The following is a 25,039-nucleotide window of genomic DNA, read 5'->3' as shown; positions in this document are numbered from 1 at the left end:
ACAAAGTCCCTAATATGAAAATCAAAGAGTAATAAAGATTAAGAACTGTTAACAAGAAGTCTAATGTTCTGACCAATCAGTCACATTGACATGCATGTAGAAAATTAAAAGTATGCATTATATATTTTTCAGGGAATGAATTTGGTCACCCAGAATGGTTAGATTTTCCTCGTGTTGGTAATCAAGAAAGTTATCACTATTGTAGAAGACAGTATTATCTCGCTGATGATAACATACTGAAATACAGATTCCTCAATAACTTTGACAGAGCTATGATGCATCTGGATAAAAAATACAGTTTTCTAAGTCATTCACAGGTATGTTGTAGTTATCAATCTATGTTTACATAATAAAAATTCATTAACTTTAGTATTTCAAAGACAAAATCATTGTTAATAAGATAGTTTAAAATATTTTATTCACCAATCATGGACCCCTTCAGGTAGAAAAAATTAATACAATGATTAAAAAATGTGCAAAAATATGATTCAAGGCATTTTAATTCCCTCTATTTTGGTAAGGAATGAATTTCGCTCACTGTATCATCAGTTATTAATGCTACATTAAATGCATGATGACCATATCAAACCATTTTGTTTATAACCTATGTACGAGAACAGTTACATGGATATACCTTGTTCTTGTAGATTATATGTCCAGACTTTGAAAATTACTGACCATGAAAGTACTTATATTCTTTGCTATAATTTTTTGTGTTTTTTTTGCATAATTTTGATGGTTTTTGGATTTTGATTTTGATTTCTTAGAATTTATAAGACCATCACAGTTCGCATCTTAAATTTCACATTTTATTGGTAATTTTAATTTATGGTTTGTCCAAACTTTTACAATATGTATCTTTTACCAGAACTATGTAAGCAGAAAACATGAGGGAGATAAAGTGGTTGTATTTGACAGAGCTGATAAATTAGTGTTTGTGTTTAACTTTCATCACAGTAATAGTTATACAGATTATAAAATTGGTGCTAATATACCTGGAAAGTATCCTTTTATACTGATGTTTTATTTTAGGAGTGGATGTAAAACCATATCCATCCTTTGTTTGTTGTCTCTTATTTTCAAGAAAATGTACACATGTATATTTGATTTATGGTTTATGTGTTAAGCTTGATATTGCAAGTTTATGTGGAATAGTTTGTGTAGTTTGTGATTAAGGCACTTGAGAGCCTCTTGTTTTTGGTCACGATCACTTTTTTTAAAAGGTGGTCCAAAATAATATCTTGCAAGTTTGTAATGAGAACTAAATGGCTATCAGAACAACAAATATAGCATGCAGTTTGATTTTTCTATATTGGGTCATATTCTTAGAGTAGAAGGGAAAAAAGAGCATTTAAAATCATTTGAAAAAGTGTCATTCATTTGTCATTCATTTTTGATACATCTTTAAATGTTCTTGCCCTTATTCTTTGAAATTAACAATTTTCAGGCTTTTTGGCTTGTAAATCATGAATAAATAATGCTTGGGGGAAACATAAATTTCGTTATTTTCTGTCAAAATTCATGATTTCCACACTTTTTAACATGTAACATAAACACACATACTGAGAGAAATTACATGGTATGAATCTCTTAGACTACAAATTACTCACCAGGTTTGAAATGTATAATGATTACCGTACTGATTTATAGCCTTAGTTATTTAAATTTGACAGATTTCACACATTTTAGCTCGCACATCAAACTGATTTAGTGAGAAATTTTAAACAGGTAAATAGCAGAATTGTTAGGGCTACAATATGTTCCAACAACAGAAAATGCTTCTTTTAAGATTTGTTTTGGATATTTTTTCCCTTTGAATTTTAAATATTCATCAGTTTATTATTGATTGATGCATACATATGAGAGCCAGATTTCAGGCTTTCTATAGCCTCTTTTTAGCCTACGTAGCCCAAAATGTCCCGTGAGATATTGCTGTCATGGCTTTGATCTATTGATTGTTCTGTGAAATTATCTGTCAGTTGGAACTAAAGCCACCTGTTTTTATGGATGTTTATTAACATATTGTGTACTGAGGTTTCCTTAACATACTGAAGATATAAGATAATGTTAGATTCTGATGCAGAGGAGTTTGGTGGACACAAGAGATTAGATCACAATACAGAATTCTACACATCAAATGATCCCTGGGACAATAGGAGATGTAGTCTAATGGTAGGATTATTGCACTTATCATAGAACAATATTTTATAAAAATGTGTAATAATAGCAGTTTTGAAGTTTTAATATTGCGAAAATTCCTGTGGGATGTTTATTTTCATGATATGCATGGTCAAGCATTTTCTGTGGGTGTAACTTTTACAGTAAGATCTCTTGACATCTTCACATGTGGAATATCTTTGTTGATATGTGTTATGACTGTCAACACAGCAAAAAATCAGCATTTATTGGTTTAAAATTTGTTCATTTAATATTTAGCAAGAATGTCATAACTACTATAAAATTTAACAATATTGTTAAAGGTGGATGTGTATAGAGACATGGAGAACCTAAAAGTAGGTCTTGTGTTTTGCTTTGAATGCTGCTAATTTTCTTGATGAGATGAGCCGTAAACAATCTTTTACAAATCAGTCATTCTGTAGTTTAATCTTCAGGTGGCCATAATAAAAAAATTCCTAGATTCTCATCCTTAATTTCTTTTATTTTCAAAATACATTTTTGAAAATGTTCCCTGCTCAAATTTCAGGAAATATTCCATGTCTTGCCAGGACCCAGTATATAAATATTTTTATTCTTTAACTTCTGGTTTGAAAATCATAGTTTTTCCCTGCTATTTCTTTTTAAAATGGTTCCATATTTGATGAGAACTGTTTTAGGCATAGCAATAAAAATATATACTTGATAGAGCTGCTTAGATACCTTTGTGCTGATAAAATCAATTGCAAATCACACATAGGTGGTCAAAACAACAAAGCTATCTTTCGGCAAGTGACAGTTACTGAAGGAAAAATGAAAAAAAAAAAATTTGTCCCCCCTCCCAAATTTTTCAGAAAAGTTGGATGAGAATCTAGGATTTTTTATTTATTATGGCCTTAATTAAGCCCTCAATCATACTGAATACAGACTAACCAGAAGAATATTTCCGGGAATTAAAAAGGGATTCTCGTACTATGTCTGTTAGATGCTTGAGGTGTGAAAATGCAGTTTTATTTCTGTTCATTTCAATTATAGTATAAAGAATGTGTTGGAAAAAAGGCAAGATATGCATGAAATACAATTACTTTTGTCAGAATTTTGCAAAGGGAAATAATCAACCTTCTCAGAAGGTTTTACATGTTAAACAAAGCAAGCTGTGCATAATTCAGTGATGTCATTCTAATTTCAGCTTACTTTTTGTTTCAGGTATACATTCCAAGTAGAACAGCATTTGTGCTAGCCAAAGTGGACTAAAATCTGTGATTTTCCACGTTTTGAACCTGCCTTTATGGAAGATTTGGAATGACATTTTATCCTAACCTCACTGTTATCTATTGTCTGTTAACTTTGTTTTTGCTAGTCAAAAATGATTGACTTTTTCAATATTGCTTTGTTGACAAATCACACATTATGCTACTGTTTTATCAAAATTTTCTTTACTTAGAATGTTGTATTTTTGGCAGCTTGGTAATTATGTACATGTATGTAAATGAAGGTATAGTTCTCCCTTAAATATGAAAAATCTAGGACTCAAACCTATTCTGGTGTATTTTGAACCAAAATGTCATTTTTTACTATTATAATTATAAAGCACCATACATTATGCAGTGGATGAGATGTTTATGCCCACAACCCTTTGTCATTACATTTTGCAAAATAGAAGACTGGTCAAATAAGTATCAGATTGCTGTTGAACTTGTTTGAAGAGTAATCGGTGGAAACAAGTTTCTAACAGAATTTTTGGAAAATTTGTTAATGTTCTTTATTTGGACAAAACAAGAGACCAATGAGAGACTGGAACCCCAGCATCAACTTCTTCTTTGTGTAGATGTAAATAAGGTTCAGGTATGGTGTAATATATTCTTCCTATTTTAGGGATTTTGCTTGACTCTTGTGATTGCCGTACCTAAGTTTACATTTTTTTAGATTCTTAGATGAAGTCATTAAATGTTGTATGTTCTTATAGCTTTGTAAGTAATCAAATCCTTTTTTACAAAATATGAAATATCCGTAAAAGTATATAGGTTATGGATCAGTGGGTTACAATACTCCAGTGCTATCAAGGTTTGTACTCCTCTAATGTTTGTAACAATGGGTGACAATACTGTACTCCAGTGGGTGACAATACTGTACTCCAGTGGGTGACTATACTGTGCTCCAGTGGGTGACAATACTGTGCTCCAGTGCTATCAAGGTTTGTACTCCTCTAATGTTTGTTACAATGGGTGACAATACTGTACTCCAGTGGGTGACAATACTGTGCTTCAGTGGATGACAATACTGTACTCCAGTGAGTGACAATACTGTGCTCCAGTGCTATCTAGGTTTGTACTCCTCTAATGTTTGTTACAATGGGTGACAATACTGTGCTCCAGTGGGTGACAATACTGTACTCCAGTGGGTGACAATACTGTGCTCCAGTGTTATCTAGGTTTGTACTCCTCTAATGTTTGTTACAGTGGGTGACAATACTGTACTCCAATGGGTGACAATACTGTGCTCCAGTGTTATCTAGGTTTGTACTCCTCTAATGTTTGTTACAGTGGGTGACAATACTGTACTCCAGTACTATCTAGGTTTGTACTCTTCTAATGTTTGTTACTATTTGTGATATAGTTCTTGTATATGGCATTATTGACAGATGAGGATGATTGGCCAGTCTTAATGGTTGTTGATAAAAAAATACTCTTGAATATTATGTCTCTCAAACAGAACATTTAGATTTTTTGTTTGTGCATCAGTCTGTCTTGCCTCCAGGTTTTTTATTATGAAACTATGGTTACATCATGAAACACTTGTTTGTAATGATGTTGATGGCTTATTTTGATTAGATTTGATACAAGCCTCAATAATTTCATTCATTATTATGTGTGTCACCACTATGACTGACTATTTAGAGAGGTAGATACCATTCATGAGGTTAACTAACTGACCATTAAGTATACTCCTTTACATTCTATTGGGACTTGTAGCAAGTTTAAGATTCTCTGCCATATGGTATAGGATTGTGTCAGTAGGGATGTCAGTTCTGTGTTAGTGTTTAAGGTTCTCTGCCATATGGTATAGGATTGTGTCAGTAGGGATGTCAGTTCTGTGTTAGTGTTTAAGGTTCTCTGCCATATGGTATAGGATTGTGTCAGTAGGGATGTCAGTTCTGTGTTAGTGTTTGAATTCCTGAATATACCTCATATTTTATGCTAAGTGTTAGTTTGTTATATGAAGTGAATTTTATTTCTGAGTAAAATATGGCACGAGACAGTAACAAAAAATCCATAAACTGAGTTTATCGCATGAAAACTGTAGTTTAGGATCGGTACTAGTAACCCACAAAGTATAGTATATATTGATCAACTCAGTTTATTTACTTTAAACTTTAGTTCCTGCAGAATAAACTAGATTTATTGGCTGTTGCTATAGTTTTGGGGATTTTTGTTATTGTCCTGTGCTATAGTGAAAACTTTATACTTTTATAAGTTTCAAAGACGAAGTGGTATTTTTGAAATAATGTCACTTCTTTATATGTCATAGAACTTGAAAATAATATTGAAGGACAATAACTTACAGGTAAGGTGGTAAATTTGAAACAATTTTTAGGAACTTGCATTATTTCTTTCCATTCAATGACAGTTTTGTTGATTAGGCATTTGTACAGTGTTACACTTATTTCATTTTGTTGTACCATGTAAATATCTTAACTTACTAAAGAAAAATAAGACAATCTCATACTGAGTACTTGAGTAGTGATTTTACTATCTTATAATTTAGACTTGATGATTGAGTAGCTAATTCACTTGTTAACATCCCTAATTTGTTCAATAGGGAAAAAAAATGTGTTTTGATGAAATGAATTTTTTTAATTACTAATAGTATCTGCATTGGTTTAACAATTAGTAAATACATGTATTGAATTATACATAATAACTTGTGTGCCATGTATTTAGTTTTTATACAATTGTTAATTGGTGGTCTTAAATTAATTATAGAAATATTAATATGTCACATTTAACTTTTTGTCTATGACAAAGCTAAAATGTTTCCAGAAACATGTTTCATAGATGAAAATTGATTAAAACAAAAAAAAAAAAGGTTGCATATCAGCAACAAGCTCCTTTTTTTAGGGAAATTTTTGGACACTTGAAATGAGTTGTTATAATTTGAAATAACTGGGCACTTTCTTATATTTTGAAATGCTATAATTAAAATTTGCAATTAGATTTAATTTAATTAAACGGATAGTGCACTAGCCCTTATCCATATTCTTATTGTTTTTTTGTAAGACATATAGATTTGCTGTCAGCCTATCTGCTTCTAATGTGATAAGGAAACAATAAAACAAAGGAGGAAGTTCGGTAAGGCCTGTTAATTAGGGCATTTTTGAAAATTTGATTATAGGTGATTTCTAGGTAGTAGTAGTAGTATAGTAAAATGGTCGCAAACACTGAATATAAGATATTTTTTATGAGATTTGACTTTATTCCAGAAATAACAATATGTATTTATGGAACTTTTACAAAAACCTTTTAACATTTCTGCAATTTTTAAGATGTTTTTTGTGTGGAACAAAAGTGGTCACACATTTGTTGACTCAAGATATTTTTACATGGGTTGTAACTAACAATTATAAACAAATTGTATGAAGCACGAGAGTCGACATTTGTGTGGCTATTGTTAAAATAGTGAAAAACTGCACAAAATTTGGTGTTTTCCAGCCTTTTGAACAGATTTTCCCAATCACAGCCAAGTTTGAAGGCATATTTGACTGTCTATGTTCAAATTATTACCATAAACCAATCAAATCAACTATAAAATACATTAAAGAGCTGCAGAAACAACATAAAATTTTCGTCATGTAGATTTTGTTTTAGAAGCCACATTTTGCCCTTACCGAATCAATTTCTTTGTTTTAAGGTTATTCAAAAGAGATTGACTCGCTAATTTTGTATTTTTGTCAAATAATTGATAAATCTTTAGCTTCAACACCTCGTTGAAACAGTAAGGGTGTGATAGTCACTCTCTAATCTATCATGTAAGAAAGTTTGTATCTTTTATTACTTTTTTTGTACAGTTCTATTTTTAAGAATGATATATAAGGGTTGTGGAACAAGTCTTCCAATCACATTTAAACTCTTTGTTTTATAAAGCTTTAATTGTTTGTTTCTACCTACATATAAAAAGAATATGCTATATTATACATATTAGGTATTCCCTATTAAAATGCTTATAATAGATGTAATGTGTTTTCTACTGCATTTAATATTGATATGAAACCATCCTCAAAAGGGTTATGCATGTAGTAAATACAGAAATACTTTAGCACATTTGTCACTGGTTCTAGTTTTTGTGATCATGACAAAATTGGCAAATAACTGATGGTGGGTCCATAAGTGTACTTGACAATTTTCACTGTTAGGTCAGACCTTGTTTTAATATGATGGAATACATGTATAGATTCATCTGGCCCCAGTGCCACAAACTTAAAAAAACACTTAAGTGTGAGAATAATCTTAACTTCCATGATAACTCCAATCAAAGTCTTTGATATTGATGATTTCACAAACAGTTAAGAATTTTCTTAGACTTAAATAATTTTGAATGCCCATCTTTAATGCAAAATGGGCTTTTGTGAAAGGCATAATGTTATGCAAAATTTGAAATATTAGAGATATTTGTGAATAGCCATCTTGCAAAACTCTTCTGTAGTGTTGACCATACACAGACTTTCATTGAATTTTTTATTTATCTTTGGTAACATGTATGTATTTTCATAAGAACCTAACTTAATGCAAAGGTTGTCTTTCCCTTTAAGTAGCAGTCCGCCTAAGAATCATGCAGTTTTCACTTTCAGTTATCTATTGATGCTAGATATTTGATCCAAATTGACTTTCAATCAGTTGAATATTATATCGGAAAAACAATAAATAAAATAAAGAAATGAAAAATATTTTCATCTTCACTATATCAACGACCACCAATTTAGGGCCTAATAATTTAGAAAAATGTCACAATTTGAATGTAATCTAATGGTGGAAATATGTAAAATTACATAATTATATAAATAAATATTGTCTCAAGTAAAAGAGTAACCAAGGGAACCAAGGGTACAATGGTATTTACAATGAAGTACAAAACAACCTGATTGGTTTAAATCTGGTTACCATAACAACTTAATTCCTAATTTTTGTCATTTTGGAATCCATGACGATAGGCTATTTTTCAGACCCGTTTTGCCAAGACAGGAAGAAAATATTATCCAAATACATGTATATGCATGGATGTATAGCAGGACTTCTCTACTGAAACATATCAAAAATAAAAATATGTAACCTACCTTTGTTTTTGCTCATCTGGACCCGAAATGACCCCCATAAAGATTTTTCTTCTTAACACTTTTCATACAAAATTTGTCAAGACCATTACTTTTTTTGTCTTTTGACCTAGACTTCTAATATTCAAGAAGGAGTGCCGCGTACCAGAGTAGGTGACATTTGACCTTAACCTTCAGGTCAAACAACATACACATTTTGCCAAAATACCACACAAAGTTTTGTCTAGGCCCATAACTTTTTTGTCTTTACTTAGATATCTGATATTTGGTATGCAAGTATATCACTGCAAGACAGAGTGTAATGTTTCAGTGTAGATGACTTTTGACCTTGACCCTTGAACTTTGATTTTAAAGATAAATAACATACAAAATGTTGGCCAAATCCATACAAAATTTTATCCGGGCCATATTTTTTTGGTTGTCTTTTTACTTAGATATCTGATATTCATCATGTGGGCATATCACGCCAAGGCGAAGCGTCGTGTACCAAGGTGTGTGACTTTTGAACTTGACCTTTGAAGTCATTGTCAAATTACATACACAATTTCGGCTTAAGGGTAATAAGGCCAGTCATGTGACTTGATACTAAACCCTAAATTTTCTGTACATTGAGAGAAATTCAAGTGGTCCCAATAGGTAAATTTCTTATATTGGTTTTATTTACTCTTGACATTTATCCAATTTCCATTTTTGTGCTCATGTCATCTTCTAGTCAAGATGTTTTATTAACATGTATATGCAGGTTTATAATTTCAAAATGTTCTTTGATTTAGTTGTTTAAACATCACATCACCATATTGTGACTCAAGATGAAGTCTGGCGCCAGATATGACAGGGCGGATCCAGGATTTGAGTTTGGGGGTGGGGGGGGGGCGTTAATTGAATTAAATGCCGTGCAAAGCAAAGCAGAAAGTATTGTGGTGTGAAAGTTGTGGTTAATTTTTTTCCGATTTTTTTTTTTTTTTTGGGGGGGGGGGGGGGGGGCGTACGCCCGGTACGCTAGTCCTTGGATCCGCGCCTGATGATAAGAAAGAACAATTGGAAAATCAACGTTCATAAATATATCAGAAATATTACAAATGGATAAAAATAACAAGTGTTTATTTACTAATCTAGTTCCTAACATCTATCAATTGTAGCATTTTAGAAACTATGAATAAACCAAACATAGGAAAGAGTTATCAAGGGAACCAAGATTGTAGGAGAAATCTACTATTACATATTTCATCTCGTAGTGGCACATTATAATCAATTGCAATATTGAAAGTATGAAATATACAAGATACTATGCAAGGTTACATTATCGTTCTACTAATTATTGCCGATACATGAGGTCAGAAGTAAACTTTAAGTTGCAGATAGTTCGCTTCTGCCTGGATGTTGATTCACTATCTTTGATGTATTAGTATATTACTTGAGTTATATGATCCTACCTTCCATATCTATTGAGGTATGATACCAAAAGAACCCCAAAGTTAGTTTTTTTTTTGTATTATTTGACATATCCCGTTATATATTTGCCCTTATTCAACCAGGTTGGAACACAGACATAAACATGCACGTAGATTTCCCAATAGTTCTTCAACAACTTCCTGATCCAAAGATAGTCAAAATCAAATCTCGTTGTGATTCCGAAGATCTATTTACTGATTAGGTATCAATTGTATTCCATGTCTGATACATAAGAATTAAGTAAAAAAAAAAAAAACAAAAACAAAAACAAAAAAACTGATAACAGAGCTGCTAAGCGGAAAACACGAGTCACAATAACCTAATTCTTTATAATGCTTTTATCATGTCATCAGCTTGTACTGGACAACCAACCAAGTCTAAAATCAGTGCTCTTTTACCAAATTGTGATAATTCGTCTATCAAACCTTTTATGTAGATGAGATGAAGGTCAGGTTGATAATGCACTGCCCTGTCTAACTAACATTGTCTCGATGTTATGCCATTTGCTCTAAAACAACTATTCAATGAGTCGTAAATGTAGTCACAATTTGCCACATTTTCCCAATTTGTTCACCGCAATCAACCGTATCGAACGCCTTCTTACTATCTAAAAAGTGACAAGGACGTCGAAATTGCTTTCCTGTAATGCTGTATAACTTCTTGGTGATTGAAGACACATATATGTTGCTTAAATGGACCAACCTAGATAAAACAGGCTATAACAGAGAGTGACAAGTTTGATTTTTTTGTCTGTCTGAAAACAAGTTAGTTGTCATATTTCTACCGTTGAAATCTTAACCGAAATCAAATAAGTTACAACAGAGTTATAACAAAAAAGCCTTAACAAATAAGTATTATGTCTATTAGTATGTGTCCCTCCAGGGCTTCCGTAACTCATCTTTCAATTGTATATATTTGTTTTTCTTATTCCGTGTATGTTTTCTCACCTTTTTTCTTTAGAAAGTTCTTGTTTCATGAATTTTGTTTCTTGAACATAATTACAATCGGTTACTTAATACTATCTTTGCGTTATCAAAACTCCTATATTGGTAAGTTATGTACCTATCTTTGGTGCAGATATTTATCTGTTAAGGCGTATACCAGCAGACTGCAAATCTACACTTTTATTTCAATATGGAATGATAAAATAACAAATGAATGCATCCTGAGAAACAAGTAACGTTTTCCCACTTATATATCATTGCCCCATCAGATACAAATTCTATTTACAGCCATTGCATAGATATATTTACCATTAAACGCTGTAATGAGCGCTGTAGGTATGCATCAATACAATCACATCGAATTGGAACAGTGAAAGACTTTATAAAATAACCTATATAATATTATTGTAAAAAAATAAGCATTTTCTTTATGTCGCATCATACTTAGTCTGCTTCTGATAAAGTTTCAAATATATTCCCGTTGTGAGTACATTTTGCTCATTTTTTTTCTAAATTTTTGGCATGATACAGTTTGTGTCTTCATCTCACCCTGCTACAATACACGTACTTACTTATTTCTTTATAGAATAAACATTAACTCGTATGTTTCTTTTTCAAAATGTTTTGTCAAAACAATGAAAACACCATCAAATGATTTATACTTAGCGTTCCAATGAAATTTGTTGGCGACGTAGACAGATTAAAGTTAATTACAATACAGTGAAATTTTTCAAAACCGAAACCAGAAACCTGTGTAAACAAGACATATTCTTATTTGATACGTTTTAAACCTGTGTAAACCGTACACCTTCCTAAACCAATCAAAACCTGTCGTCCAAAAGGGGTTTGGTTTGGACAAGTTTCTCTATTACAGTAATGTACATATATACATGTATACCAGTATTTATACATGTAACTGTACATGTATACTTCTATAGTAACTTTACATGTATACTTCCAGTATTTGTACATGTATAATTCTAGTACAAACTGTACATGTATAATTCTAGTAAATGTACATGTATAATTCTTTTGATTGTACATGTATACTTTTAGTTACTGTACATGTATACTTCTGTATATACCCTGATATATACATGTATGAACTATTTCTCATACAAAAGTTGATAACAACTTTAAAGGTGATTGGCCATTATCCCATGCAGGATAAAACGTTAACAGTTAATGTACATTGTCCTATCAGATATGATGACGAAAATTCTACTTGCTCAAATTGAAATCTAAGTTGACCTTAAGTAAATGAATATTGACAAATAAATAAAATTTGGTTGTTCTCCAGGCAAATGTAACTTAACTTTCATTTGTTCCTGACAATGGGACTGCTTTTAATATCATACCTTGTCATTAACTATTGCCTTTTTTGAATTTGGTTCATAACTACAATAATGTATGACAATATAACAATAAGAAACTAAAAATCTGTACATTAAGTCGGAAGATTTTTTATGCGCGGAATAAGTTTTATTCGAGGACGGAATTTGAAGTAAATATTTCTATTCTTTTGATAAATGAAAAAAAAAATGAAATAGAAAAAAAATACATCCGATATCTGAACATTACCAACTTATTTCAGATTAAAAAAAAGAATGATACAAAGTCAAGAGTATTTTATTCGTAGGTTTTTCCAAAATTCAAAAAATACTATGAATAATTCATTCAGTGATCAACTCGACTTTACTACAAAATTTTCATTGTATTCAATCATTCCGAATTATTCTCATATTTTTAGAGCAATGCCGTGCCCTCCTGGTTACTTAAAAAGTGTAGGCTCATTATTACTTGCTCTTTCTTTGCCTTATATTTTGCCAAAATTTGTAAGGACGGTAAGCTGAGAGAACATTTTGCTGATAGTATACTTTGATCGGGTCTGGGCGGTTCAAAAGTATGTAAACATTGGTGGCATGAGTAATGATTTGTAAACAGGATGTACCAACCCAACATTTCACTACTCCTGTGCAGTATTGGACATAAGGAAACTATTCTAAACAGGTCGCACATATAATTTAAATCGATGTAAGATGTCATTTAGAGACAGCCTGTGTCATGATCTTCTCATTTCATCGTCATCATTGTTATTATCGTCTTCAGTTTCCTCATCACTAGAAAAATGTAACTCACTTTCGATGTCCGCATCTTCGTCGGACTCATATATAACATCAGATGGTTCGATAATGTGAATTGAAGGTACTTGAAACATTCTCTGCTTCTGTGCGTCCTCCTCCGTATCAGAATGGTCTACTTCAGGTTCAATTACTATTTTTGGATCTCCATATGGAAGAGAGACTCGTGGGTCATGAAGACGAATACAGTTTATTGATTTGTCTAATTTCTTTTTAATGGATAATCCAAATTTTTTCGATCTCTTTTTTCTCGGAAATGCTGAAAAAAAACATGTAAAACACCATATATAGACAAGAAAGACGATTTGTTATTACAACTAAAATTAAAATCAGAGTGACAATACTATTAACAATGTATGTATGTGTAAATAAAGATCAAAAGCATTGGTCAACTCCATAACATAACTGGTATATAAGGGTAGATAACGATCCAGCATTGGTCAACACTTTAAGATAACTTGTATGTAAGGGTAGATAACGATCCAAGCATTGGTCAACTCTATAACATAACTTGTATGTAAGGGTAGATGAGGATCCAAGCATTGGTCAACTCTATAACTTGTATGTAAGGGTAGATGAGGATCCAAGCATTGGTCAACTCTATAACTTGTATGTAAGGATAGATGAGGATCCAAGCATTGGTCAACTCTATAACTTGTATGTAAGGGTAGATGAGGATCTAAGCATTGGTAAACTCTATAACATAACTTGTATGTAAGGGTAGATGAGGATCCAAGCATTGGTCAACTCTATAACTTGTATTTAAGGGTAGATGAGGATCTAAGCATTGGTCAACTCTATAACATAACTTGTATGTAAGGGTAGATGAGGATCTAAGTATTGGTCAACTCTACAAAATGTCAAGGTAAAGAAAATAAAAACCCATTATAGTAACCTTAAGTTTGTTTTCACTTAGAGGACTTCATGGCGTCATATTGAGTAGATTAACAATTGTGCCTCTGTGATTCTGTTTTTAGATATGTATTTACACATATGTATTTTTTCCGACTACATCAAAATGTATTTTTGTAGTTATGTTGGGCTGCCTTTAATAATTATCAAAACAAAGACAAGACTGATGTTAATTGGTTCTATCTTCCCCGAAAGATTTATAACTTACGTATTTCACCAATTGCAGATGTTATTTTCCATTCTGGGATACCTTCTTCTTCACATAGTTTTTTAATTCTATTCAGAACATCCTTCAAAAGTAATGGTAATGAAAGTTCAAAATACAATTCATGAAGCTGCTAGTTACAAAACATACAAATAAACAAATACATAAGGAAACTTGATGACGACCAAAATACTTGAGCAAAAATCTGACACAAACTTGTCGACAAATATGGGTATCTTTCTTTGTATTAATCGTATGTATGTTATTGTATGTTGTCTGAGAGGATGTATTAAGGAGCCTTCTATCCAATCAATTGCAGATCATATTTTTCCAATTGAAATATTTTTATCGAATCGAATCAACTATAAGTTGCGTAGCATGAAACGGAAACGCGGCATCAAAATCTTAAAAGCGCATGAAATATCTATATGCACCTGTTGTAGGTACAATTTGTTAGATCATTTTTTTTCATTTGTCTATTTCCAACAAAATGCCAGGATACGGAACATATGATGAACTTACGGAGGTAAGTAAAACATCATTGTGTCCGAACGTTTCTCTGCTTCGTATAGATGATACTAACCCTGTGATAATGATTCTGTTGTTGACTGAACTGTAATCTGGACTCTGTCGACTTTTTCTGAGAATAAATAATTTTCAGCTGAAGATGAGCTTGGTCTGTGACAGAGACAACTAAACCTTTAAATAAAATTAATAAACATTCAGACATATCAAACTGAGATACATTTGTATGTATGTGCCTCTCGGAGTCGTATTTAAGTGTCTGCTGTGGAGTCTCCCTGTACTTTAAAATTAAAAAAAAAAGAAATTATTCCAAATTCCAAGTAAAGTTTTACTCAGTCATGGAGAGAAAAAAATGACTCAATATTCCCCTCATTACTTAACGATGTAGTCTTTTTCAAATATCTTTTTTTAACTCAGGCTGTTTTTGAAAAAAATACTCACAATAAATTTTTAAAATATTGAACTCAACATAAAATCCTTGCCCCGAGAAGAAAATGATCTGTGCTTAATGCATCATAAGAAGATGTGAATAAAGGAGGATGCATATTGTATAGTTATTTATCGCGACTCCTCATAAACTTCTCAATGGAATTTGAAAAAAAGGTTATACATCATATGAAACCATGCAGGAAGTAAAATACTATTTATACCTGCATGAGATGATAATCCAACTGAATAGTTTTACATGTTTTAAATCGAAGAGAAGAGGGCAACATTTTAACAAACTTACAATAATTAATGTATTTGTACTAATACATGTATAAGCTCCTCCAAATGTTGTGCCAATGCCTGTATCATTTGAATTACTTACTATTAGCCACCCTTATTACCCTCCAGGGTATTAAAAACGCAAGAATGATTACTGCGTCTTCCAGTGGGTACTCCATCATCCCTTTTATAAACGCAAGATCGAGGGCAAATGAAATGATTACAATAAAACCGTCAAACAACTGAAACAAAGTGAAATATATTTATATGGTATATGCATTTTATATTTTGATGTTGTGTTATTTACCAACTTTTGACTGAAATAATAAAAGTCAATGCTTGAATATTCTTACAAATTGTAAATACCATATGATTCGTCAAAATAGGCACCACCATAGGTTAGTTGATGGATATGTCAATTTTCTCTTTCCAAAATTCTAATGCTCTGCCTGGGTTGTTAAAACGTTGTTTTAATTTCTATTAGTAACTTTCCCTTTATATTGTTGAAATCTGTTAATATTGATCATTTAGGACTCATCTTGTAAATAAAACATAATTATATTCACCTCTAGTTTCTTCTTCAAGATGCCTTTACCATAGCAGAACACCTTCAGTATGGTCTACAGATACATACAAGAGAATAATTTATAAATTATGAACAAAATGAGTGAATGCATAATAATAAAAAATGAAATGACACAAAAAATAAGATTTAACTATAACAGTTCGTTTAAGATTTTTAAATTTTGTTTTAGAAAAAAGTTTACTTTCAATTTAACATACCTGCCAGAAGTTCTCAAAGCTAAATCACGTAGCAACTTATTGTATATCTAATGATAATAATGATAATGGCTATGTTACAACTATATTGGTCCACCATTTGTATTCTTACCATAAGACAGAGAAACCCAAGTATTGCTATGCTAGCCTTATGAAAGGCATGAGAAATATCTTCCTCAATCGTTGTTCCTGAAGGATTGAAATACGTTGGCACATCCTCCTGTGTAAAAACAGGAAAATCACTGGTACCATTCGTCAGAGTCTGATTAAACTTCGGAGGTAGTGATATTGTTTCTATTACGGTATTGAAATACGCTGGGATGTTTAAACTATGAATAAATCCAAATATGGAATGAAATTGTGTACTGAGCACTGCAATGAATTTTTTTATTAATGCCTTTGAATCATAAACCATATCTGAAACAAATCAAGAGAAAACAAGTAACAAGTTATTCTCTTACTATTTAATATACGAAAACGATCAAACACGATTGGACATGGCTGACGACGTCTATAGATTCAGCAGTCATAACACCAATATTGTACCTATTCAGGTAAATAGTCAATTATAATTTCAAACAATCCAACATTTGTCTTTTTAGTTTCAAAGTAAAAAAAATGAACTAAAAGAGCTTAAGTCAAAATTGATAAGTGTCAGGGAAATAGCAACAAAAACAATAATATTAAAGAATAGTAAGATGTGTAAATAAAACAATCAACAGTGAAAACATTTCCAATTTAAGAAGAAAAGATAATATCGAAGATAAAGACGAGGTAAAATTCGTAAGCAAAATAATAGCTGAAACCATAATAAGACAACAGTTGAAGAAATCATATTCTACAACACAGATGATCTAAAAAAACAAACACAGAAAAACAAACACCACCATTTACTGAAAAACAGGGGATTGACACAGATTCCCAAGAAGGGTGAGGAGTTCTCTTTCTGCAAGAAATCTGCTCGTTGTAGGTCAAAGAGGAAGAGTATAACTATGACACACAAGGTTGTATGTCATATTCGAAGTGGAACTACAGATCAGGTCAAATGGAACTAAAAATCAGTCAATCAGGTCAAGTGGAAGTAAAAATCAGGTCAGGTGGAATTACAAATCGGTCAATCAAGTCATGTGGAACTAAAAAGCAGTCAATCAGGTCAAGTAGAACTACAAATCAGTCAATTAGGTCACTGTGACACCGTAAATTATTAGCAATGATAGCCTTAATTTAGATGTATAAGCAACATATCTATGTCAAAATAACTTTTGCGGAAGCTGCCAAGTTCTAGCAGGTTTATAGCAACTCAAAATTAAACTAGTATTTCTATGATTTATTTACATTGCAGGCCGCTTTTTTCGTAACAACCGTAACACTCGTAATGACCTATTGTTTATTGTCATTTATTTTCCACTACTTTCAATCAGTCTCCTTTTTTTCACTTTCAAGTCTTTAAGAATTTAAGTTCCATGTTAATTTCGACCCACAGTAAAAAAAGACGATATAATTAGGAATGAAATAAAACGTACAGTGTTTTGTGAAATCCATCTACCTATTAGTTTTTATTTTTCATTTTTATGTTTTGTTTTGTTTTTTTTTTTATTTATTTCTGTTTTTTTTTTATTCAATTTTAGCATATTTTTTTCTGAATATCCAAAAAATTAAAGCAATACTACAAGATGTAATTTATCTTAAAATGTTTTGCCCTAATGCTTAAACATTTGTAATTTTTACAGTAATCTGTATTTGCATTTTACCCAAACAAAAACCTCATACCGGAGGTCAATTACCACTCAGTTGATATATAGAGATGATAGACAAAAGGGTTATCACAATTAGATATCTTCAGATCAATCTTTTAACTTTCAATTATGTGCAATAACTTTCTGGAATGCCAATCATCAGCGAAGCATTTTGATTATTTTCTTATCTATGAAATAATGTCAATTTAATCTAACGTTTTATAATTTACCCTAGAGAAGTTTTAATTAATAGAAACGTATACTGTTGATATAACCCTATGTTATGATTATTTACTCCCCAGAAGAAGCAGATTACCATTAAATTATATACAGGCGTAATAACAACAGTCATTTACTGTTTATGTATTTCATTCCAAGTTTTGTGTATTGGAAATAATAAACTGTCAGGTTTCGTTGCCAAATCTCCACTATAAGTAAAGTAATTAGGTGCCCTTATGAAAAAGTTCATGCGCTTGTTGATATGATATTTTCATATCTAGAATATCCAACGTACAATACTACCGACCATTGTCTCTTAAAATATGATATTGTACACATCGTCATTTTTGTGATTCTCACACATTTGTTCAATATATATCAAGTTTAAGAGAACAGGAAGGTTTAATGAAAATTATATCGCTGTCTGCTGCATGTTTAACTCGGATCCTTATTACTATTGGGGCGCATTTTACATGTGTAGTTATTGTCTCAATTATGGACAGTAATATAATTTGTAGATTAATCAGGAGACATCGGATCATTATAACTACTGGGGCGCACTTTAGACGTTAGAATTGATATTGGTAGTTAGAAATTTAATTAATGATTAAACGTGCATTTAAATTTTACATACATTTTAAAAGTAAGAACAAAATACATCGTACGGAGCGTAGATGTATGGAGAGATGTGCTTTTAAATTAAAAAAAAATAAAGCCAGTATTTACAAATGTATATACATGTTTATCAGTTCCAATGCGCATGTTATCTTACATGAGAATAATTTTCTTAGCGAATATAATTGCATTCTTAGTACATATGTCCATTAACTGATAGTCAAGTATATTTTTCAGATACCAAATGCTTTAATGCTTTACATTTTATTACCAATATCATAGCCTGCTATACAATACAGCTTTTGTAATTGTTAATTCCTGACTGATGAAAATTCAAAATTACGTTACATATCAAACAACATTAAAAGCTTGACAATAAGCTATTAGTACTTTAGTATAGAATGTATTTTATGATTTTAAGATTGATTTGAAACTTTCGTTTTAAAATTCGTATTTTTTTCATTCTGTTTATCAATTGTTAATTTGAAAAATACAAAATGATTTCTGTAAAAAAAACGTAAAGTTGGAAGTCAACAAACAAATAACATATGTGTAAAAACTTGTAAAATATAGGACACTGAAAGTAAAGCCACTACAACACTATGATCTCATCACGATTAGTCAGTTGGTGCAGTGTACGTGTCCTCTGATTTGTAAAACGGTTCAATGTTCTCTTCCTGTTTCTGTGCTGTTAAATGTATTGCTTTTGTTTGAATTTATGAAGAAGACATTTTAGTAGATGCACCATGAATACTACTTGTTTTTACAATGTTGTTTTGCTTTAAATTAACATGTTTTCTATGTACTGTTAAACAGAAAGATATTTTAAGTAACTTGAAATTGAGATAAATCTGTATTTTCTTTTTGCCTTTCGTCTTTTGAAATATTTTTCTAAGTAAAAATTTGGCAGCCTTTGTAAACGTACTTTGACACACTCAGCCAACTAGACATCATACAGAATGTGGTAAATCAAATGAGTGCAAAGATCGTTTGTGGTTTCTGCAACTTAAATTGATACCGATTTATGTGTTCCTTACCTTTTATATAATGAATGTCTAAAATCAGCTCTCCTAAAACAAGCCCACAATCAATTATATTCAACAGCACTATCAAGAACAGAATTTTCTTGCTGTGTAGCAGTTCCTCTCCTGACTTTCGAAGTCTGAAGATAAAAATCATTTCATCTTTCCGGTGTTTTCATGGACCATGTCTACTTTGTTTTAATGAGTAGCTTTATTGTATATACTATAAAAGATTATGTTTGTTGGTTACAAATGACAATTTATCTATTTTTTTTTCATGAAAGACGATAATTTTATCTAAGTAAAATTAAGTTAAATTAAGTTAAATCTAAATTTCCTCTATTTCCCAAATAACTGAAAAAAAAAATAAATATTGCTGTTTTTTTTATATTCAATTTAAACTATAAATATAAAAAAAATGACCAAACATTACAATTAGCTATATACTTTCAACTGATATTCTATTTTATTATGACATGAGGGTATACGAAATTGTGCTTACATGTCTGCTAATTTTTCAGGCTCTTTAGACTCACGTTGCAGTTCCTCTTCTAGGTCTTGTTGAATTCTATCTATAGAGAAGTCTGGGGTTGACATACGACGTGCCACATTCTCAACAGCCTTTAATATGAAAAGTACATGAATGTCTCAGAAAAGAAATGCGAAGAAATTCCTAGGTATGAATAAACAAATTCTAAAGAGCTGCAGTTGTATAGGGAATTACTTCGTTATCAATTTTGCTCTTATAAGTATGGTCATTGCTATTATAAAATAAAATAATCATGAAACATTAAAAATTTATATCGTTATACAGACCTTGAGCATATTGCCTGAGCCAAACATATCCTTCTTTGATGTATTATAACTACAAGTTTTCACAATGATTAGATTCACAAATGAGATTTTTGATTCAGTTCATTTTCTATCCCTGAACTTGAAGCACCTAGCACTGTTTACCTATTAAAATATTACCTTGCAATCAGGAACAATTTGAATTCTCCCGTAATGAACACAAGACAGCAATATAGACAAGGCATAAAAGTAACTTAGTACACTCATCAGCTTCTTTAAATCATAATTAACAAGATAGATAATTGTAAAACTTTTACTTGAGGTACTTTTGTGAAGAGCAACATTTCCAAGAACTTTATTTCTTCCTTGAAGTTTAATTCTAGTTGCATGCATTTTCTACGGTAATGGTCAGAGAAAATCAGAATAAAATATCTTAAAAGATATAATTTGAAATAGGAATATCACACCTGATATAAAATATGGCATAACACTTAAATATATTACGGAAAATGAAAACAAAGAAACTGATGTTTGAACGTGCTTTTATGATGTTAGTTTTGGTGAATCAACAAATGTTCGAAGTCATTTAAAATCAATTGAGCATCTGTTGAGCAATTGACTTTGTAATACAATCAGTAAGGACGATTGTCTTAAAGCCTACTTTATGAATTGTGTTTTTATAAAGACACATAATTGGAAATTACACCAGTAATAAAGTATAGCAACATTCTAAGTATCAAATGTCCGTCAAGTGTGATGTTCTGATAATCATGAAAAAGGTCTAACCCTAACTTTATGTTAGATGAGAGACATTGAAATAACTTTAATAAACACCTCACTCATCTTACTTATCCAGTATCGAGTAACTCTTTGTACCGATAACTATAACACACTGACAGACAAACTTATCTGCGACACTAATTGACAGACGCTTTACTGAATAGAGAAATGCAATTCACAATAAAGCTGAAATTAAAATAACATATTTGATCTTTTATATCACCCTTTAGACTCATGGTAAATGATATCACAGATGCAATATCTAAAATGCTTAATTTTAAAATCCGTTCTAGTAAATCGGGCCAATTCTAAATTGTAACGAAACAATACAAGCCATAGTTAAATGTTTTAAATACCTTGACTGCTCTGTATGCCACTGAAGGTCTCCGTGCTCCATGGTGGTTGTATAATCCAGCATGTATACTGTGTTCATGCTGGAATGGAAAAGATTTCTTCCGGATGTAATGTTGTGTTGGAGTCAGAGTATCCTTTTCTTTCTCCATTATTTTGTCCTGCAAAAAAAAGATCATGTACAATGAATAGCTTTAAAAGGGGTACACAATTCCCTGAATGGTGGTACACAATTCCCTGGATGGTGTTACACAATTCCCTGGATGGTGTTGCATATATTCATTGTAAAGGAAAGTAATTGATCACACCAGGAAACAATATTTGACAGAGTTTATTGCTTATATGTGCATTTGCAGCAATAATTATGCATCAAGAAAGTCGCGATTCTGATTTCTACAGACAGCTTATAGTACAAAATTACTTTCTACACACTAAAGAAACAGTCTACACGAGCGACTCGTCGCTCTGCAGTTTATTACTAATTTCAAAGAAAGCGGTAATTTTTTGTATAATTGACTTATAATTGATGCCATTATTTAAAAAGGAGTATACTTACATATACCCTCATATTGAGGCATTTAGAAAACAAAATAGGAACATAAAGCTCAAATGTCAATGCAACTTCTATCGTCAGTAAGTCGTCTTAATAAAAACAAAATATAAAACGGAAACTGTATTTGTTTTCGTGTACTTCGTCATTCATCCATTCCTTAATGCATGTTTGTACAAGTTTAGGTAACACCAAAATGTTGTTTTCATCACACATTTCCCATCAGTACATATGTAACACACCTTGACACATGTTAAACGTTTATGTTCAGCATTAAGAAAGTTCAATGAACATATTATTAGAAAACACAAAGACAGAAAATACAATATTGAGGAATTTTAACAAGATTTCCGTCGTTAAACGATTTCACGGTAATGCGATAATATCCTTGTTGAACACCAATTATGTGTTGTTTTCAACATCATGATAATTTTCTGACTGACTTTAGATTACCTATTGACTTGAATTGTTAGGACAGCAGACAATGCATTTAATTAAACTTACCAGATTTGTTCTGTCGTTATATAAATAGATGAAATAATGAAGTTAATTTCAGTTATCATCAAGCATACATATATTGGAATTGATACCAAATTAACCATTTGCAAGAAAAAAAACAATATGCAAATAAAAAATAAAAAAATATGCAAATAAAAATATAATACTTAACTACATGTAGTTGGAAATAATTGCTTATTTTATTGTATCTGATGTTTCATGCCACCCACAATTGTAAACATATAAAAATTTCCATTTCTGTTACAAGAAGAAAACTAATACTCTCCAGATACACACACACACACACACACACACACACACACACACACACACACACACACACACATATAGCCTAGCTGGTCGGTTGGTCAAGGGCACTGGACTTTGTGAAGGCGGTGTTGCCATAGATGATACAGAGATACAAGTTCGAGTCCGGCGAAGGAAACGACCAAAAAGTGCTTTGCAAATTTGACAGTTCTAACATCGTTGGGAAATTTTCATACCAATCTGTGTTTACTTTATCTTCCATGTATCAACTTGATCTGATGGAGCAGTGTAGCGAATAGAGTCGTCACATTCTGACACACACACACACACACACACACCCCACACACACACATGTATATATATATATATATATATATATATATATATATATATATATATATATATATATATATATATATATATACAATCAAGTCTAAGCTACTCCTCAACCCCAGAATCGATGCAGGGTTGCAAATTTGCGATGCAAAGTTGGTCGATCCCTCAGCGGGATTCGAACCCCTTCTCTCCTCTGACATCTATGGCAACACTGCTAGCACTAAGTTCAACGCTATTATTATTTGCTAGAATATTATTTAGAATAACGTTAGTTTGAACAGACTTTACCAACTGTATTGAGGCATGCTTGTCGTATGTCGACATGTGCTTCTGGCGATGATTTCTTCTCATTGATGATATAACTTATATATCATAATATGCCCATGTTAACGCAAGTCTCTTAAAATCTCCTGATGATGCAACGAGCAGACGAGTAAGAATAATATTTTTGAATAAAATGACGTAAATGTCATGGATAATTGCGTATACCTATGTTTACAACCTGACGTTTTAAAATTAGCAATACATTATAATTAGTTGTTTCCGCATTAAGGCATGACCCAATTTGTGAACATATATCATAACAATTACTAAAGTAATAAATTTCAGTAAGTTGTCTCCCCTTGTACTATCGACGTAACCACACAGACCTTTATAAGTGGTTTCAGTTTTTCCTGAATTGAATTGACAATGATTTACATAAATTGTCCATATGCCATTTGTCCTCCGATGTAAAGTCAATTTGCGTGATCGTGGTGGAAGAAAATTGATATTTCGAATTAAGACTGATTGAATTTGTGGAAGAAATTGATTAAGAATGAAATAAAAAGACTTTTAAAGCTTCAGGGAGATTGAATTATTTAAAGATAAGGATTGCTTTCCGAATGTCTTAGCGTCAGTGATATACATGTCTTTAATTTAAAATTCGTCAGCAGATAATGCGAAAACGTTAATGTAAAATCATATTCAGTAAACGCCAGAGTAAACTTTGTTTTCCACTTTACTCTTTTGTAAAATGAATTACTAGTGTACACAAAGAGAAAATCCATAGTTTTCATTTTTTATCAAAATACTAATATTAGTATTTAACGACGTGGGCATAAGATCTTAAATTGAAAAGAAAGTATCTCTTAAGTCTAAACTTTTTTATTTAAAAGAGTAATCAAGGGAACCAAGGTTATAGCGGTAATCAAAAGAATGTAATCCAGGGACAAAGACCAGACATGGAAAACAGACATTCACAACAAAGAACATAAAGTAACTAAAATCATACATACAAAGTAACAAAAGTAAATGAGCAACTCGGACTCCACTAAAAACTGGGAGCATGGACCAGGTGCACCGGTAGGGTTAGCGTCCTCTGCTTTTCTAGAAACACCCGCCGAGTTGCTCATGAAAAGTCAAGTCCGGGGTAGACAAACAAGGAAGGTTAAACTATGACCCGTTGAATAAATCAGTTTTCATGGTGCTGATGGATACATCATAACGATCCACGAGTTCGTGATGACGACCATAAAACGTCTGTAGTGATGACTTAAATCCACAGATGAAATGAAAACAAAGATCCAGTACTTCTTAAAGTGGCCTCTTTTTTCAAGAGTAAGTCAATCACTTTAAACTTTTGCAAAGCCATGAATAACCGTTGAATTTTCTCGTGTTTTCCAACATAAAAATATCTTTAAATAAAAGAAAGTGTTGATTTCGAAATGAACGTTAAATATTGGTGC

The 25,039-nt window shown here is 31.6% G+C and overlaps 2 protein-coding genes across 10 annotated transcripts in view; one reads left to right on the top strand and one right to left on the bottom strand.

The window, feature by feature from the left end:
• Positions 1–8,481, top strand: part of LOC148609036 (1,4-alpha-glucan-branching enzyme-like) — a 29,106-nt gene extending 20,625 nt beyond the window's left edge. The window contains exons 12-15 of the mRNA XM_088542336.1: positions 133–317; positions 869–1,002; positions 2,055–2,172; positions 3,361–8,481. Coding sequence (XP_088398462.1) covers positions 133–317; positions 869–1,002; positions 2,055–2,172; positions 3,361–3,408 — 485 coding nt within the window. The 3' untranslated portion in view covers positions 3,409–8,481. The remainder of the gene's footprint in view (positions 1–132; positions 318–868; positions 1,003–2,054; positions 2,173–3,360) is intronic.
• A 1,082-nt stretch (positions 8,482–9,563) lies between these two features.
• Positions 9,564–25,039, bottom strand: part of LOC148609035 (uncharacterized) — a 51,250-nt gene continuing 35,774 nt past the window's right edge. For 7 of the 9 annotated variants that reach the window (XM_088542340.1, XM_088542339.1, XM_088542337.1 and 4 more), the window contains 9 exons: positions 21,667–21,822; positions 20,241–20,359; positions 19,754–19,878; positions 16,259–16,563; positions 15,933–15,986; positions 15,470–15,608; positions 14,717–14,832; positions 14,137–14,218; positions 11,041–13,275 (listed from right to left, as the gene is read on the bottom strand). In XM_088542340.1, coding sequence (XP_088398466.1) covers positions 12,938–13,275; positions 14,137–14,218; positions 14,717–14,832; positions 15,470–15,608; positions 15,933–15,986; positions 16,259–16,563; positions 19,754–19,878; positions 20,241–20,359; positions 21,667–21,822 — 1,434 coding nt within the window. In that variant the 3' untranslated portion in view covers positions 11,041–12,937. Of the gene's footprint in view, positions 10,648–11,040; positions 13,276–14,136; positions 14,219–14,716; positions 14,833–15,469; positions 15,609–15,932; positions 15,987–16,258; positions 16,564–19,753; positions 19,879–20,240; positions 20,360–21,666; positions 21,823–25,039 lie in introns of those variants that run through there. The other 2 variants (XR_015914758.1, XR_015914759.1) reach the window with 2 other exon arrangements.

The sequence above is a fragment of the Perna viridis genome, chromosome 8 (genome assembly GCF_037379345.1).
Source record: "Perna viridis isolate PV_CMFRI_1.1 ecotype Kerala chromosome 8, ASM3737934v1, whole genome shotgun sequence".
Taxonomy (NCBI): domain Eukaryota; kingdom Metazoa; phylum Mollusca; class Bivalvia; order Mytilida; family Mytilidae; genus Perna; species Perna viridis.
This window is presented reverse-complemented; position numbering and strand designations above follow the sequence as displayed.